Genomic DNA, 16265 nt, shown 5'->3' with positions numbered 1-16265 from the left:
CACCAAAAGAAAAAGGGAAAAAATAAAAGGCTCTAGATGTACATGTCTCAAGTCACTGTCTTGTTAACAAAAAAGGTAGCATTTTTTTCACTTTGGCCATTGTTAAAGATGCAGGCAGAGAGCAAGGGATGTTAGACTAGCATGAACTTTCAAATGCAACATTAACAGAGCATATATCTTTCAAAAAAGACTAAAACACTAATACAAGCCAATGCACACATTTTAAACTAGTATAACTTTATCTACATTGAGTAAATGTTACTTCATATACCAGACATTGCAATACTGTTCATTTCCCCTTCATCATGCAAACATGCCAATTTTGTCATTAAAAAGTCTTTATTGAGTTGTTCATTTTGCCCCCACTCCAATTAATAAACAAAAGACATAAGCAAAAATAAGAAATCCCAATGAAAGAGCCCCTTGAGATTTCATAAATAACTATAAGTGAACGCTGCTAGTTAATGGGGAAATGGCAGAATTTTCAGATTTGAATATAAATAAAAGATATGTAATTTAGTAGATATCTTCCTATTCATTACAAGTCTTGCAATACAACATGAAATTATTGGTATCAAAACTATTTTTGTTCAAAAACAAAAGGGACCATGACCAAATTTACATTTCTCATGGCCTGAGAGCACATTTTAAAAGATAACTATGAGCCTGACATTTTTCTATCTCTCACTTTAAATGAACATAACGTCTTACTAGCAGAGGTCTCCCCCGCCTATTCTCTCCAACTGACTATCTTCCAGAACATACTCCATGAACAGCATTGCAAGTTGGTTAAAATAGAAAAATGAAAAAGAGGGGGAAAAAAAAGGGAAAAAGGAAAATGAAAAGAAGTTTTACAGGGGTTTTGTTGGTTAATGATTTCCCGGTGGAGTCACTCCACCAGGAGTTTGATTTCATTGGCTAGCAGCTGGTTCATGTTGAACAGGCCCCCTGGGAGCTTGGTGAGCAGCTCGCGCTCGGTGCTTTCGGGGTCACTGTCGACAGAGCTGGAACTTGCGCTCATGTTGTCGACAGCAGTGCTGGCTGGGGGACCCAGCTCCGGCTCACTAGTCTCACTGGCTGTGGATACCACGGAGAGCAGGGACATACGCCGGGTGAGCCGGCCAGAGGGCAGAAGGGAGGCGGCATAGTCCGCTATGATACCAGCTACATCTAGATTACAAGCCTTATCAAAGGCGATGAAACCTACATTTGCATTGGCCTCGCAGACACAGAAGGAGCCGTCATCCTTCATCAACAGGTCAATGCCACACACATCCATCCCCAGGATGTTAGACACCTGGATGGCCAGCTGTTTCCCCTGTTCACTCAGTGAGCACATAACCCCCACGCCGCCTGGAAGAAAAACAAGAAAAGCAAGTTACTGAGATGATCAACTTTAAAGAAAAAATAGTGTCTAAAGCATTTATCTAAACCAGTAATATAAAGGTGTGCCAGTCTAGAGGCATTTGGGACCTTCAAATCTAGACTTCCAGCATTAGAAAGCCTTTACCTACCCAGATTTTCAAAGATTTGAAACCTGAGTACTTTTTCAATGTTATTTTGTTTATTTTACTTGAAGTAGTGTGGAAAAGCAGTATTCAGAGAGGAATGGATTTCCAGGACCTTACAACAGGCACCAAAATTTGTGGCTCCTGTAAGTTTCCTATATGAAACCCAACAGCAATTGCAAAAACCTACACAATCATCCTGCATATTTTGTCAGTTGTAGATGACTTACAATGCCTAATATAACAGAAATGCAATCTAAGTACTTGTTACACTAAAATGTTTAGGGAATGATGCCATGAAAAAAATGTCTATGCGTTCATTACAAACACACCCATGGTAGGCCTAAGTGTGTATACAGAGACGTAAGAGAGCAACGCTCAAAACAGCAATTACTAGAAACAGACTGGGGATATGTAAAAGGGAGGGACGCTACAGCAGGGTGTGCCTGCACACACTTTATTCACAGACTCAGCATAGCGCTTGCTACACAGTAAATTTTAACTTATTTCACTGGAAAGGCAGATATACAGAGTAAAGGAGATACAAAACCTACTATACAGGACTACAATACCCATCGGCCTGCATGTGAGCTGGGTTAGGAGAGCCAGGCTGGGCTAAGCAGTGGAGGATGGATGGCCCAAAGCCTGAGGGTCCTATTCCCACATGAGAGATCCGGAAGAAGCTCCCTGCTTGGGACAGGCTCAGCTCCGGCCATTGCGGCCACTTGGGGCTTAACCAATGGATAGGAGATCTTTCTCTCCATCTCTCCTTCTCTTTCTAAATCTGCCTCTCCAATAAAATGAATAAATCTTAAAAGTGCCAGGAGTGGATGTACATTGTGTCAGGCTAGATCACAGCACCTCATGGCAAACACAAGATCCAAGGCTGGAAAGAGAACTGTGGGCACTCCCCTGCTAGGTTGCAACTCCTGCTGGTGAGAACAACAGCCAGGGCTGGGAGCGAGTCACACTGGTCAAGGCCACTGCACCCATCGGCATGTGTGGGCAGAGCTAAACTGCAGCACATAGGGATGTGCACAAGAGCTAGATGTGCACAAGAGCTAGATGGGCTGCAGGATGGGTTGGGCTATGCTGCAGCACATGACAGCACAGAGGGGGAGGGGCGGAAACAGGGCTGGGTACAGGCCTGGTAGGGACAGCGGGGGGACTAGGCTGTGGCACCTGCTGGTATGCAAGGGGACCAGGCCTGTGGTGGGCTGGGCTGGGCAATGCTACAGAACCGGCTGGCAAGCAGGGGATGTCACCTGCCCTGACAAAGGCTGAGAAACAGAACAATTTGGACACTTGTACTGGCCAAGCTTTGCAGCAAGAGTGTGGGTCTGTGGATGTGCACTGAAGTGGACTTGGCCAGGCAATACTTCATCCCGGTGCAACCAAGCCGACAACGTCTCAGAACTATCAAAACCATTTGACTACCATCCTCGTAAGATGGCTCACTATATCGGGGTCTCTATGGTGTCAAATGCCTGTTCCCCATTACCAGGTGCTGATGTAGTAATAGCAAGGATCAGTCCCCGCCCCCAACTCCCTGCCACCATTAGACAAGCAAGCAAAAAAACAGGGGGGAGTAACAAACATATTTCTCCCACCCACCTTCTACCTTACCTCGTAGCTCCCTATCCTAGTTGTAGGCCCATACAGGAATGCATCCCTCCTAACTATGTTAAGAATACTAAAATGAGAAATTTTTAAAAAGCACTGTGATAACATGTTATCTAATAATCGACACCTTCACAGGTGGGCAGTGTACACAGTACAGACATGATGGACAAAGAAACAATTCATTTCCTGGGCCTGATGGAAGACTGCATAGAATGGCATGTTATTTCAACACACTATTCTATGGAGTGTAAATTAAAATTTAACTACAGGACCTCTCAAGTGCTGTGGGAAGACAGCAAAGGTGTAAGCATCTTAGGAGACAGCAGGGGGAGCTAAGGATTAGTTCTAAGATGATGGCTACATTCCTGGGAAGAGACCTCAAGGCATTCCTGCGAGTCAGAGCAAGCGGCGTTAAGAGAAGACAGAATTCGTAGGGATTTTGGGCTATGCTGGAAGGGTAAGGAGAGAACTCTAAGCTGGAGGGATTGTATCAGCAAGTCAGTTTATGAGGTATTAAGTAGGCAGTTCATAGCATACACTATGAAAAAGCCTAAACAGAAGCTTGAAAACAATATGCAAAGAAATGCCGAATATGTATAAAAATAAGTACCATATAGACAACGCTTATATTTAAAACCACGAGCTTGATAAAACTTCTAAGTAACAGAAACAGGCAAGAAGCATAATAAGTGACTAAAAGTTAATATAAACAAACAAAAAGCCACTGCTAATTTCTATTTTTCTTCTTGTTGCTGATTTTGTATTGTGATTTTTCATTTAAGGGGATGTACAGTAACTGTGTAATGGAAATTGACATATCCAGATGTGAAGATACAATGCAGTATGCATCTGTTCTTCCAGACCAAAAATGGACTCTCAATGAAACTTGACAATGGGGCCCGGCGCCATGGTCTGGCGGCTGAAGTCCTCAGGGCACACGCTGGATCCCATAAGGGTGCCGGTTCTAATCCTGGGAGTTCCATTTCCCATCCAGCTCCCTGCTTGTGGCTTGGGAAAGCAGTTGAGGATGGCCCAAAGGCTTGGGACCCTGCACCCGTGTGGGATACCCAGAAGAAGTTCCTGGATCCTGGCTATGGATCGGCATAGCATTGGCCGTTGCGCTCACTTGGGGAGTGAATAATCAGATGGAAGATCTTCCTCTCTGTCCTCCTCTCTGTATATCTGACTTTCCAATAAATAAATAAATCTTAAAAAAAAAAAAGACTTGTTTCAGATGCCGAAGGGCCATCCATCCTTATAGGCATGCCAAAGTGTGGCTACAAGGGGGCCGTGGCAGAAGACAGGGAGGAGTCAGAGCCCAAGAAGAATAAGAGCCAAAAAGAATCAAAAAGAGGCAGGCGCAGAGGTCCCCACAGATCAGGAAACCTCGCCCAGTGGCAAAGCTGCCACCCTCAAGATCTGCTCCTGGAATGTGGATGGGCTTTGAGCTTGGATAAAGGAAGAAGGCTGACATCCTATTCCTCCAAGAGACCAAATGTTCGGAGAACAAACTGTCACCTGAACCTCAAGAGCTGTCGGACTATCTCATCAGTACTGGTTGGTTCCTTCAGACAAAGAAGGCTACAGTGGGGTGGGCTGCTGTCTGCCTGTGCCCGCTCAAACTATCCTATGGCACTGGTGCAGATAGATGATTGGGTGTTTGTGGCTTAACCTGAAGCACCTGTGCTGATAATGGCCTATGTGCCTGACACAGGGCACAGTCTGGTAAGATTGGATTACTGACAGCACTGGGGTAAAGCCTTTCAAAAGTTCCTGAAGGGCTTGGCTTCTGGCAAGCCTCTTTTACTATATGGGGACCTCAATTCATGAAGAAACTGACCTTCGCAATCACAAGGGAAATAAAAAGGAATGCTGGCTTCACTCTGCAGGAGTGCCAGGGCTTTGGGGAATTCCTGCAAGCTCTGCTGCAACCAACAGCTTTTGACACCTATACCCTGATACTGCCTTACACAATGAATGTCAGTCCAAAAACATTGGTTGGCGCCTTGATGGTTTTTGTTGTCCAATTCTATGTTGCCAGCCTTGAGCGACAGCAAGATCCGTTCCAAGGCCCTAAGCAGGGATCACTGCCCCATCACCCTAATCCTAGCACTGTGATACCTTCCCCCAAATTATTTTGAGCCAGGAAATTTTGGATTTTTTCTCTCAGAACTCTCTAGCGAAATCTGTACTGCATTTTTCTCCTGAATAGCCAGTAGGCTCCCGATCACAGACTCAGGGCTCTCTTAACGCTCCGAAGGTGTTGGTCTTGTGATGTTTTATGCCCCTTCCCCCAAATCCATGCTTTTATTTCAAAAAATGGTGAACTATGTGAAAATAAAAGCTCATAGCTTTATTCCATGGAGCTAAGAGTTATGCCCTGATGAACTTGAATGATAAGACATCTCAGAGAATATATACAAGCAAATGAAGCCAACCACATTAACGTCAAGCTGGACATTTCTTACTTCTGTGAACTGAGTTACAGGTGAAAGCAAATTTATGATTCAGTCAAATCTAATTCCATGAGAACAGCACGCACGCACGCACACACACACACACACACACACACACACACAAATACTGCAAGGGTAGTAAATTTATAAATCATATTTATAGGTGAAAGATGTCTTCTAATTTAAGTAAAAAGATCAAGTTATATTTCGATACTCACTAGACAAGCATTGTTCTTACCTAGTGAACAGTTGCTTTGCATTCTCCCATCTGTTGAACAACGTAACATGGTGCCAACTACACGGCCTCCCACAACAATGACACGGACATCTCGCCCGTGAGACTCTTTAACATACTTCTGGAACAGGTATGGAGCTTCATGGCGAATAAGGTGGCTCAGATCAGCCAGATGATGTTTATCTCGGGCCAAGAATACTGCTTTGCCTGTGATTAAGAAAGAAGTATATATATCTATATATATAAAATAAATGTAGTCACCAACTGTGGGAAGTTAATCCCTGCTAGCTGTTCCTTTTTTGGGTTCCAATGTTTTTTTTTTTTTCAAATCAATTACATTTACACTTTATTCTTAAGTTTCCTTAACCAAAGAAGTTTAGTTGTAATAATTAATGAGGTAAGGGTGGTGCTGAGTTGCTGTTGAGATAGTTTCAGTGTCTGAGATGGGAGTCCATTTTTTCCCAACCCAGTTGCCTGCTAAGGTACTTGAGGAGGAAAGTCCCTGGGTTCCTGCCACGCCAGTGGAAGCATGCCTGGAGTCCTAGGCTCCTGGTTTCACCCCGTCCCAGGCCTGGCTGTCACAGGCATTTGGGAAGTGACCCAACAGCTGTTCTCTCTGCCACTCTGCCTTTCAAACAAATAAACAAATCTTTCAAAAACAATTAGTGAGGTAACGGATAAAGAAACACACCAGATTAACAATTGCCTCGATTAGTTTCCCAACATTTAAGTCTCAGACTATAGAAACTGAGAGGTAGATGACTGACGTTAATGAAGACATTTAAGTATGTGTGTTAAAATCTCCAGAGTAACCACTGTGCCAGGAGCTTCCAGCCAAACGGAACAGCTCATAGGAATCTTCTCTCATCTTGAGATATCATATCTACAAATCTCCCTCTATTTGTCCAAAGCGCTATTGCAAAATCACTATTACTACTCTGTGAGAGCAATTTCAGACTTACACACCATCGCAGTAACGACCACACATACCTCGGTGGCCGCGTGTATTCTTCACCACGATCGGAAACTCCAGTACTTCTGCTTCGTCAATCATCTTAGCAAAATTTTCATGACCACCTGGTTTGAGCAAAAAATATTTAATAATAGCATTGTGATCAATTTAATCTACACTAAAGACAGTAGAAAGGAGATAGAAATGGCTAATTTTCATTTTTCTTTAATAATAAACTGAAACTAGAATTTAAAACACTTTAAATGCTTTAAGATTGAACATGTCCAATTCCCTAACAGCATTAACAGAGTGAAGAATTAGTTACTAAAAATATTTCTAAGTTTGAACAGATGCTAAATGTGCACACACAAGCATCTCTTCATTACCAAACTCACACATTAATTTTTCTTAATCCATTATTCATTAGAGTTCTTTCTATACTGAGGCATTGAGCATGCTCGGGTAAAGTTTTACTTCTTACTGTTATAATATACTGTTTTTATAATAATAAAGTGGTCTGCACCTGTAAAAATCAGGAAGAACTTAAGACAGCAGTCTTATAAAACTTTCAAACATCAATATTATTACAAATGTCATATTTGCCAACTTGACTTTTTACTCCTGATACATTCTCATAAAATCTTAATTGTGGAACTGTGTTAGGCAGTGGGAAGACAGAATTATCAAACATTTCACTTAGTCTGCCTCTTCTTGTGCAGCTGCTAAATGTGAACAACCGAATGTTCAAAAGCCATACAGGCTTGGGAGGGCCCAGAGTGGGGACTCTACAGAGTATTAATGAAAAGACAAAATTTCTTTTAAAAGCCACACGAAAATATCTGCAGATATTGTACTGCACTGTAGAAAATACATTAAGCAGTATAATAGTACTACTCCAAGTGTGGTCCTATAACCTATGCTTGTTTGTGACTTCTTTGTTACTCATACATAATCAAATAAATATTCGCAGCACCTTACACTAACACTGCTGAGGATTACCACGAGAACTCATGGCTTATAAAGTCTAAAATATTTATTATCTGGTCCACCCCATGTCATAAATCAATATTCAGACATAGCTAACAATTCTCCTGCCCAGTTTGATAAATGTAAAAGCTACTTGTGGGCCAGGTGCGATGGCCTAGTGGCTACATCTTCACCTTGCATCTACCGGAATCCCCTGTGGGTGCTGACTTGTGTCCTCACTTCTGCTTCCCATCTAGCTCCCTGCTTGTGGCCTGAGGAAGGAGGCGAGAAAGGCCTTGCACCCATGTGGGACATCCAGAAGAAATTCCTTGCTTTGAATTGGCTCAGCTCTTGCCATTACAGCCACTTGAGGAGTAAACCAGTGGATAGAAGATCTCTGTCTGCTTTGTAAATCTAATTCTCCAATAAAAATAATTAAATCTTAAAAAGGCTACCTCTTTTGAGAGGCAATTTCTAGAAAGTTACACTATAAACCTAGTGTAACTGTCAAAACAATCAGTAATTGTAACACTTAGGCTATAAACACATCATTACTATGAGCTCACCATAAGAGAAAGTATCTGGCAGTGGAACCCCATGGCCAGCCAACTCCTGAAATGTCCAGAATTTATTCACACAGTTTAGGATGGCTTGAGGTCGGTTGACAAGTCGGCATCCCATCTTCTCTAGATGGCGCAAGACAGTGATGTCGCTATCGCTTTGTACCCAAGGGGTTGGTACTCTCACTACCACCACCTGTGGGTAGGCAGAGATTAGTTCTCCATTGATCCGCAGACCTGAAATGTACAAGAATGATGTCAAAACAGTTACAAGGAAATGTACAAATTACATACACCAAACCTCAGATCACAACTTTAAAACCATTATTTCGTCAATACTAGGTTAGGATAAACAATCTCTTGTAAGAAAAGTCTTGCATTAGCTAGCTAAGCAAGTCATAATTCATTCCAATACCATAAAATTACTACATGCTCATCATAAAGAATGATATAAAAACATGTTCAAGAATGAAAAAAAACAACATATAATGTTGGTCTTATTTTTTAAGGACAAATCTGAGAATAACTTTATGTTTACACATGGGTAAAAAAAAAATAACTGGAAGGATAAGCTATTTAGGTAGCTTGCTCTGAATGTGACTGAGTGACAAGGAAGGTATAGTTAGCAAGTTTAACTCTGTGCTCCAGGCAATTCTCCATCTGCATTATTTTTTTTTTCAGTGAGGACACACATTTCTGCAATCAAATTTTTAAAAAATATTTGTAATTTTTAAAAATTTATTTTGAATTTCAACTAGTGTCTAACAGATTTAATATAAAAATTTCAAAAGAATTTTCTTGAGCCTTTTTAGGTATTATTAGAATGCACTTTTCACACTGTCATTAGAATAACAGAAAAATAGATATAAAACTGGAATCGGATACTTAATTGATAACTTTATCTCATCATTTAAAATTACATCACAGACATCTTTTTGTCATCAAACGTATAGTTTTAATTTTCTCAGGTGGACTGAATGAAAAGCCATTCTAAAATCTCAATCCCTTATGGATGAAAATTCTCTCACTCATTGATTAAAATTACTGCCAGACTTTTCTAATGTTTTGAGTATATTATAAATCAGAGCAATAAGGTCTTTATGCTCAAGATTTCATTCTAGTAGGTAAACTCACTTGTCAGGTATCAGCTCTTAGGCATGGCAGTAATTCTGCAACAGGAGAGATAATGGAGCAGCATGAACAGCAAAGCTAGGACGCAAGCCAAGAAGCTGTGATGTGTTTGGTAAAGAGAATCAGCTAGCAGAAGTTACAAAACTAACAAAAACAGTATGTGCGTCAACTGTCACATTTACTGATGTAAGGTATAAGATATGGTTTAGTAAGTTAAGGTGTCAGATATGTAAAATGCCACATAACCAGTTAACAAGCTTAAATTCAGAGACTTGCAGCTTCCATGGTCTGACTGAGGAATACATGTGTCAAAGCTGGACCTCCTCAGTGGCTTAGATGGAGCAGTGGACAGTATATTCAGATGCACATGGAGAATATGGCAGTTCACTGGGGCCTGCAGAGGACACCTGGCAGCATGGCAGATGAAGAGCAAAACAAATAGGACAACTCTGCGAGCCCAGTATCGACAGTAAGTATCTGGGTGAATGGAGACTCCGGGGTTGCCCATGTCAGCCAAAGGATCGATATCCTGAGAAGTGAAGGTATGCACTGCTTCTCACCTGTTAGCAGTCTACACCAATTCCATCTTTTAATCCTTCCTCTGTATAACAGGGGCTGAAACATTTCCCATGCAGACTCTACCAGCAGAAAAACCCCAATACATCAAAAAGATACCACACACAATGCTGAAAGCAGAAAGTCTCCTGGCATGTGGTCATCATACAGACGGGTCCCCTGTCCCCTGCAGATAGCTCCTTACAATATTACTCACTTTACCTTTAGGAACATTTTGAGACAAAGATGGCAGATTTCTGCAACCTTGTCCTTTCTAAACCTGACTTCCTGGAACGCGGTCTTGAGGCAAGGATACAGAGAACGGTCTGGCTATTGTGGGCATTCAGGAAGTTTGTTGCCCAGAATGTGTAACCTGGATACAACAATCGTGTATATTCATAAAAACTTCATATGATATTTAAAAAAAAAAAAAAAAGCAAATAAACCCAGACCGTGAAGCATTATGTCATTGTCTATCCCTTTCCCCAGGAACAAAAAGAAATAGCAAATCTGGAAGTAATGAATTCACCCAATTTTGCCTAAACCTCAATCCTTCCCACTCTGATCAATCATGTAATCATGATTTAAAAGAAAAAGAAAAATGAAGTCAAAGACAGGAAGACTGCTCTAGACTTAAAAGATTAAGTAAATATTACAATGCAATGAACAAAGCTTTCCAAAGTCAATTTGAAAAAGATTTTGAAATCTATGCTAAAGGTCAGATTCTCGAGCACACATTAAACGGTACCATACTCTTCTTGGATGTGCTAATGGCACGGAGGGCACACATGGGTCTCCTCTTGTTGGGACACAGACGGCAACTGTTTAATGAAAAGGGTTAACCCTCTCAAAAGCTCTGTGCACATGTACAAATTGTATACATTAACAGAAAAAAAAAAAAAGAAAAATTGTGGTCATTCATCCCAACAGATCCTAACTTGGTTCATGCTTTTCTATTTGCTTAAACATTGGATGGGGAGAGAGAAACCAAGAGACCACATCAAATTCCTGTGTATTCTCTAGAGAAAACTGGGGTTGGTATTTCAAAATCTACTTTTTAATATTCAGTTCTTCACTCTTCCATTTACTATCACAAGCTGAGTACACCTAGAGTTATAATTCTAGCTTGAACTTTACCACACTGCTAATTTTAACTGGAAAAACACTGTGAGATATTCACGATTTCTGAGCTGTCTACTTTCACCTAAATTCTTCACATAAACAAGTTGTTAAGGACTCTATTGAGTCCAGAGAACAGATCCATTATTTATCTGGCCAAGTTACCAGAATCTTCCCCAGGTGAATTACATCCGTGGGCAATGTTTAACGCGGCGGTGAAGCCACCACCTGATGGCCACATTCACCGTCATGGTGCCTAGCTGCATCCTGGCTCCGCTTCCGCCTCAAGTGGCTTCAGCCTGGCCCAGCCTGGGCTACTGTCATCTGCAGAGGATTCCAACACAGTCCTTCTCTGTACCTTTCAAATGAACACATTAATTTTTTGTTTTGTTTTGTTTATTTTAAAACTGTATTTGCCACGCAAAACCACTGATGAAAATTCTGAACAGTAAAATACTCACATCTTTAGAAATGTTTTTAGGGCCCAGTGCAGTAACCTAGCGGCTAAAGTCCTCGCCTTAAACATGCCAGGATCCCATATGGGCACCAGTTCTAATCCTGGCAGCCCCGTTTCCCATCTAGCTTGTGGCCTGGGAAAGCAGCTGAGGACAGCCCAAAGCCTTGGGACCCTGCACCCAGGTGGGAGACCTGGAAGAAGCTCCTGGCTCCCGATTCAGATCAGCTCAGCTCCAGTTGTGGCTGCTTGGGGAGCGAAATCAACAGACAGAAGATCTTCCTTTCTGTATAACTGACTGTCCAATAAAAATCAATCTTATATATATGTATATATACAAAAGATTCTCATATTTGCTTAGAAGGTTTCTACTGAGACACCAAAATATCATTCTGCAGTTAGCATCATTAAACTCTCAGCAATCCGCTGTTTCAAAGTCCTATCTAACTATGAATTCCAGGTATAAAGAAAATTCTTCTCTTTAAAGGGTGCTCTTTTGAGCAAGAAAAGGAACCACACTCGTGGCAGATGCTTCCTCAGTGAAGCAGAAGGAATCCTGCCCTGGCTCATGATCGCTAACCAGAACCTAAACATGGACCACAGCACTGTGGCCGACGGTAATGCTGGAACTGCGCAAGCAAACGAGCACAGCAGGGCTGCTCTGCTGCAGTCATATGTAAAACAAGGTAAAAACACTTCTTAAAAAATACATATCTGAGGTCCAAATAACCAATTCTATCCCAAAATTTGGCAAAGGGAATAAGATATACCCAATGAACAGGTATGCGATGTCTTAGCGAAAGCACATCTCCTTAAATTTTACAAATTTCAGTGCTCTGGTAGGGCTGGCAGGCTAAAGGTCTGGTATCTTACTAGCAACACAACAGGAACTTGCTTCTTTATGTATCTCTTCTCACATGTCCCAAAGTCCCATCTTAAAATACTTGATGCACAAAAACAAGGAGAAATACTTCCACTTAACATGTAATCTTCCTAATATGACTTGAAAGACCAGCAGATAAATATCCACATCAATTATTATAAATTTCTCTACTCGTAAGAGAAGCAGGGATCAGCTGCCTGCAGCATCCCTGAGCACTGCCTGCTCTACTGTCCGACCCAGTTCCTTCGCAGGCACTCGGGAGAGTAGCAGCGGGGCCCAAGTGCTTGGAGCCCTGCACCCACACCCTAGACTGTGAGCAAGCTCTGGCTCTCAGCCTGACAGAGTCCTAGCCACTGCAGCCATGTGCAGGCCGTGATATACAAAAGAGAAAATGACAAAGTCTAAATGGAAGGCATTTCTATAAATATTGAGCCTTGTTATTCATCTTGTTATTGCTGATTTACTTATTGTAACAAAAAGCACTGGGCAGGACACAGCATTTTTCGAAATCCAAATCCCTGCTGTGATGGTATGGAACCCTGAGCAGTGGGACCAAACTAAGACAATCAATAGCAAAGTCTTTTCTAGATGCGATCCTTCTAGAATGATGTCAGACAGCACTTTTCTGGCTCAGCAGGAACACCACAGCGGCCAGTGTTTCGTTCAGACGCACCCACACAGTCACCCTAAACTTCAGATGGGAACAACTGTCCTTTCCTCTGTAGGAGGCACATGCTACCAGAATCCCTTAACTGCCCTAAGTACGCAGAACTCAACAAACCACACAAATGAAAAATACCAGGGCAGCCACTTCTTGACAACTTCCAGTTTCTATAAACAAGCTCCTTAGAAATTCTCTCACCAATTATCTCAACCGAGAACAGGAAAATCATGCCTCCTGGCCTCTTCCCCTATGAGAAAGAAAATCCTCATGCCACAAAAAGTATTATTTTCTCAAGCAATTTAACGACAGCCACAGCATGTCTGCAAGGGCTGTGGCTGGCTGCAGCCTCGGGATCTCCAGCCACAGACAGCAACCTGCAGGCTCTGACAGCAGCGCAGGAAGGCACCGCACAGCTGCCACTCGGCCTTCCCGTGACCGGAGAACCACAACTCTATTCTCTACTGTCCTTTTCTGTGTCTAGGTAGCCTAAACATTTTCTGGCAACCTTATCGTTAACATCAGACAAAAAGATGTAGATTTCAGAACACTATCAAGAGGAAAAAAACTAATAATTACCATCCAAATTGACTAGGAAAGGAAACATGATCAGTAGATGCAACAGGATCCACAATGTATGTACACAACAAATACTAGAACAAGTTCACTGTTTAATGTCATTGGATTCACTCTCTTAATGTCATTTCCTACACAAGCACCTTTTTTTGAAATAATTTATTTTCATTTAAAAGATGGATTTTATAGAAGAGAAACAAAGATCTTCCATTTACTGGCTCACACCCCAAATGGCTACAAGTGCCAGAGCTGAGCCAATCTGAAGCCAGGAGCCAGGAGCTTCTTCCAGGTCTCCCATGTGGGTGCAGGGTCCCAAGGCTTTGGGCTGTCCTCTGCATTCTCAGGCCACAAGCAGGGAGCTGGAAGGGAAGTGGACCCGGAGCACAACCCAGTGCCCACAGTCGATCTCGGTGCTTGCAAGGGAAGGATTGGCTACTTGAGCCATCATGCTGGGCTCACAACCGGCACTTTTTAAAACTGACAAAGCAGTGGAAGATGACCCAAGTTGTTTTGGTTCCTGCCAACAACAGGAGATCCAGGTGAAGTTCCTGGCTCCTAGCTTTGCCCCAGCCCGGCCTGGCCTGTTGCAGGTACCTAGAGTGAACCAGCAGATCAAAGATTTCTCTCTCTCTCTCTCTCTTTGACTTTCAAACTTAAATATTTTAGTTTAAAAAGATTTTAAATAAAAACATCAATTCTAAAACATGTAGATTCTAAGTAAAAATCAGAAAGCTCACTCAGTACAGACTCACCCAGGTTTCCTTGTTCGATGGTCAGCACGAGCTCATCCATCAGCACGGCCCTGAAGTCCAGCTCCTCCTCACAGCATTTAGCCTTCAGTGCTCGGAGAATCTCCTTTTGGGGATAATCTTCCCTGATGCGGCGATCTGTCAAAAACCACAGCTTGGCGGCCACGGAGCTGCACATGTTGCTCTATCTGCTCCCCCTGCCTTGACTGCTTTCTCTTGAAGGTAAACTGTAGAGATGAAAGAGAAAATGCACATAGGACAAATCTGCTGGGATTACATACTATATACAACAGGAAAAGTTAAGGGGACAGATACTGCACCCTTTTCCTCCTGCTCAAACATTTTAAACCTTGGACCTTCTCCAGCATGGCTCTTCACCTTCAGAACCTTCTTCAGAAACTTTCAATGTCATCCCTTATAATATCATCCCCTAGAATAAATACTACAAATATGCTTTCATGTGATTACCTACTTGTCTTATCCCTCCCTCAAAATGCAATGCAATTCCTTCTTGATAGAAAATAGATGAAATTCTAGTAACAAACAACACAGTCCCACGTTTTTCCTTCACTGGAAATCACAATTAAACATATATTGTGTGTCTGATTTTTATATTGACTTACTGTTAACAGGTAAGTAAAAAAATTATATAGTAGCATTTACGTTACTAAATAGAAATATTTACACATTAATGTGTAGTAAACAAGATGTGTGTGATAAGTAACTGAAGAACAAGAGCTTTAAATTTTTATTCTATCATTTTTTCCCTTCTTAACCTGTTCACTTTCTTTTTTTATTTTTAATTTATTTAAATGATCTTACTTAGCTGATTAGGGTCTTTCTATCATTTTTCTGAAATGCAGTATACTAGAATGCAAAGAAATTTTCTTTGTGTCATTTTCTCTGAGCTTTGTAAGCAAGACAACAGTCCAAAGTTGTCTTTCCCCAGGACAGGTCAGGAGCTGACCCCAAGCATGGCAGGAGACCCGGCTCGAGGTTCTGGTTCCTAGCACTGTCCTAGCCGCAGACTACTGTGGTTATTTGAGTAGTGGCTCAGTAGGTAGGAATGCTTACTCTGCCTCTGAAACAAACAAAAAAACATTTTAATTCTTTATTAGAAAGGCTGATTTACAGAGAGAAGGAGAAAGAAAGATCCATCCACTGGCTAGAACGGCCAGGGTTGAGCCATCTGAAGCCAGGAACATTCTTCCAAGCCTCCTACACAAACATAGGATCCCAAGGCATTAGACCACCCTCTACTGCCTTCTCAGGCCCTGTAGGAAGCTCGATGGGAAGTGGAGCAGCGAGGACATGAACTGGCACCCATATGGGGTGCTGCTGCTTGCATGCAGACTAGCCAACTGAGCCATTGCACTGACCCTAAAAATTCTTACATAAAAATTCTTCCTGAGCTGGGCCTGGTGCAGTGGCCTAGTGGCTAAAGTCCTCACCTTAAATGTGCCGAGATCCCATATGGGCACCGGTTCTAATCCCAGCAGTTCCACTTCTCATCCAGTTCTCTGCTTGTGCCTTGGGAAAGCAGTCGAGGACGGCCCAAGATCTTGGGACCTTGTACCCATGTGAGAGAACTGGCTCCTGGCTTCAGATTGGTGCACCACTGGCTGTTGCGGTCACTTGGGGAGTGAATCATTGGTTGGAAGATCCTCTTTCTCTCCTCCTCTCTGTATATCTGACTTTCCAATAAAAAAAAAATAAATCTTTAAAAAAAAGATATCTAATTCATATTTATTGCTGTTCAACATTCCCTCCAGACACATTCATGCAGGTTGAGTTCACAGAATTAGGTCTAACTTTTGACCCAGATACAGCTGCAATA

General features: G+C 42.0%; 1 protein-coding gene, 1 non-coding gene and 1 pseudogene across 2 annotated transcripts; 2 read left to right on the top strand and 1 right to left on the bottom strand.

Moving 5' to 3' along the window:
• Nucleotides 1–824: 824 nt before the first annotated feature.
• RIMKLB (ribosomal modification protein rimK like family member B) lies at nt 825–14606 on the bottom strand. Its single transcript, XM_040979031.1, has 5 exons — nt 14432–14606; nt 8307–8537; nt 6813–6899; nt 5826–6029; nt 825–1353 (listed from the first exon to the last, which is right to left on the bottom strand). Exons 1-5 carry the CDS (start codon nt 14604–14606, stop codon nt 890–892), a joined length of 1161 nt encoding a protein of 386 aa, XP_040834965.1. The 3' UTR covers nt 825–889.
• On the top strand, nt 4395–5249 carry LOC121155593 (annotated as a pseudogene).
• LOC121155607 lies at nt 13419–13543 on the top strand. The gene has a single exon (XR_005883685.1). It is a non-coding gene; the product is annotated as a small nucleolar RNA SNORA44 (small nucleolar RNA).
• Nucleotides 14607–16265: the final 1659 nt, after the last annotated feature.

The sequence above is a fragment of the Ochotona curzoniae genome, unplaced genomic scaffold (assembly GCF_017591425.1).
Source record: "Ochotona curzoniae isolate NIBS_2020 unplaced genomic scaffold, NIBS_Ocur_1.0 contig_2927, whole genome shotgun sequence".
Taxonomy (NCBI): Eukaryota; Metazoa; Chordata; class Mammalia; order Lagomorpha; family Ochotonidae; genus Ochotona; species Ochotona curzoniae.
This window is presented reverse-complemented; position numbering and strand designations above follow the sequence as displayed.

Coding starts and splice junctions, on each gene's coding strand:
- RIMKLB (XM_040979031.1), bottom strand. CDS start 14,606: ATGTGCAGCTCCGTGGCCGCCAAGCTGTGGTTTTTGACAGATCGCCGC. Junction 6,900..8,306: donor GCCAGATACTTTCTCTTATG/GTGAGCTCATAG, acceptor TGCTCAAACCAG/GTGGTCATGAAAATTTTGCT. Junction 1,354..5,825: donor GCAAAGCAACTGTTCACTAG/GTAAGAACAATG, acceptor TTTTTCTTCCAG/GCGGCGTGGGGGTTATGTGC.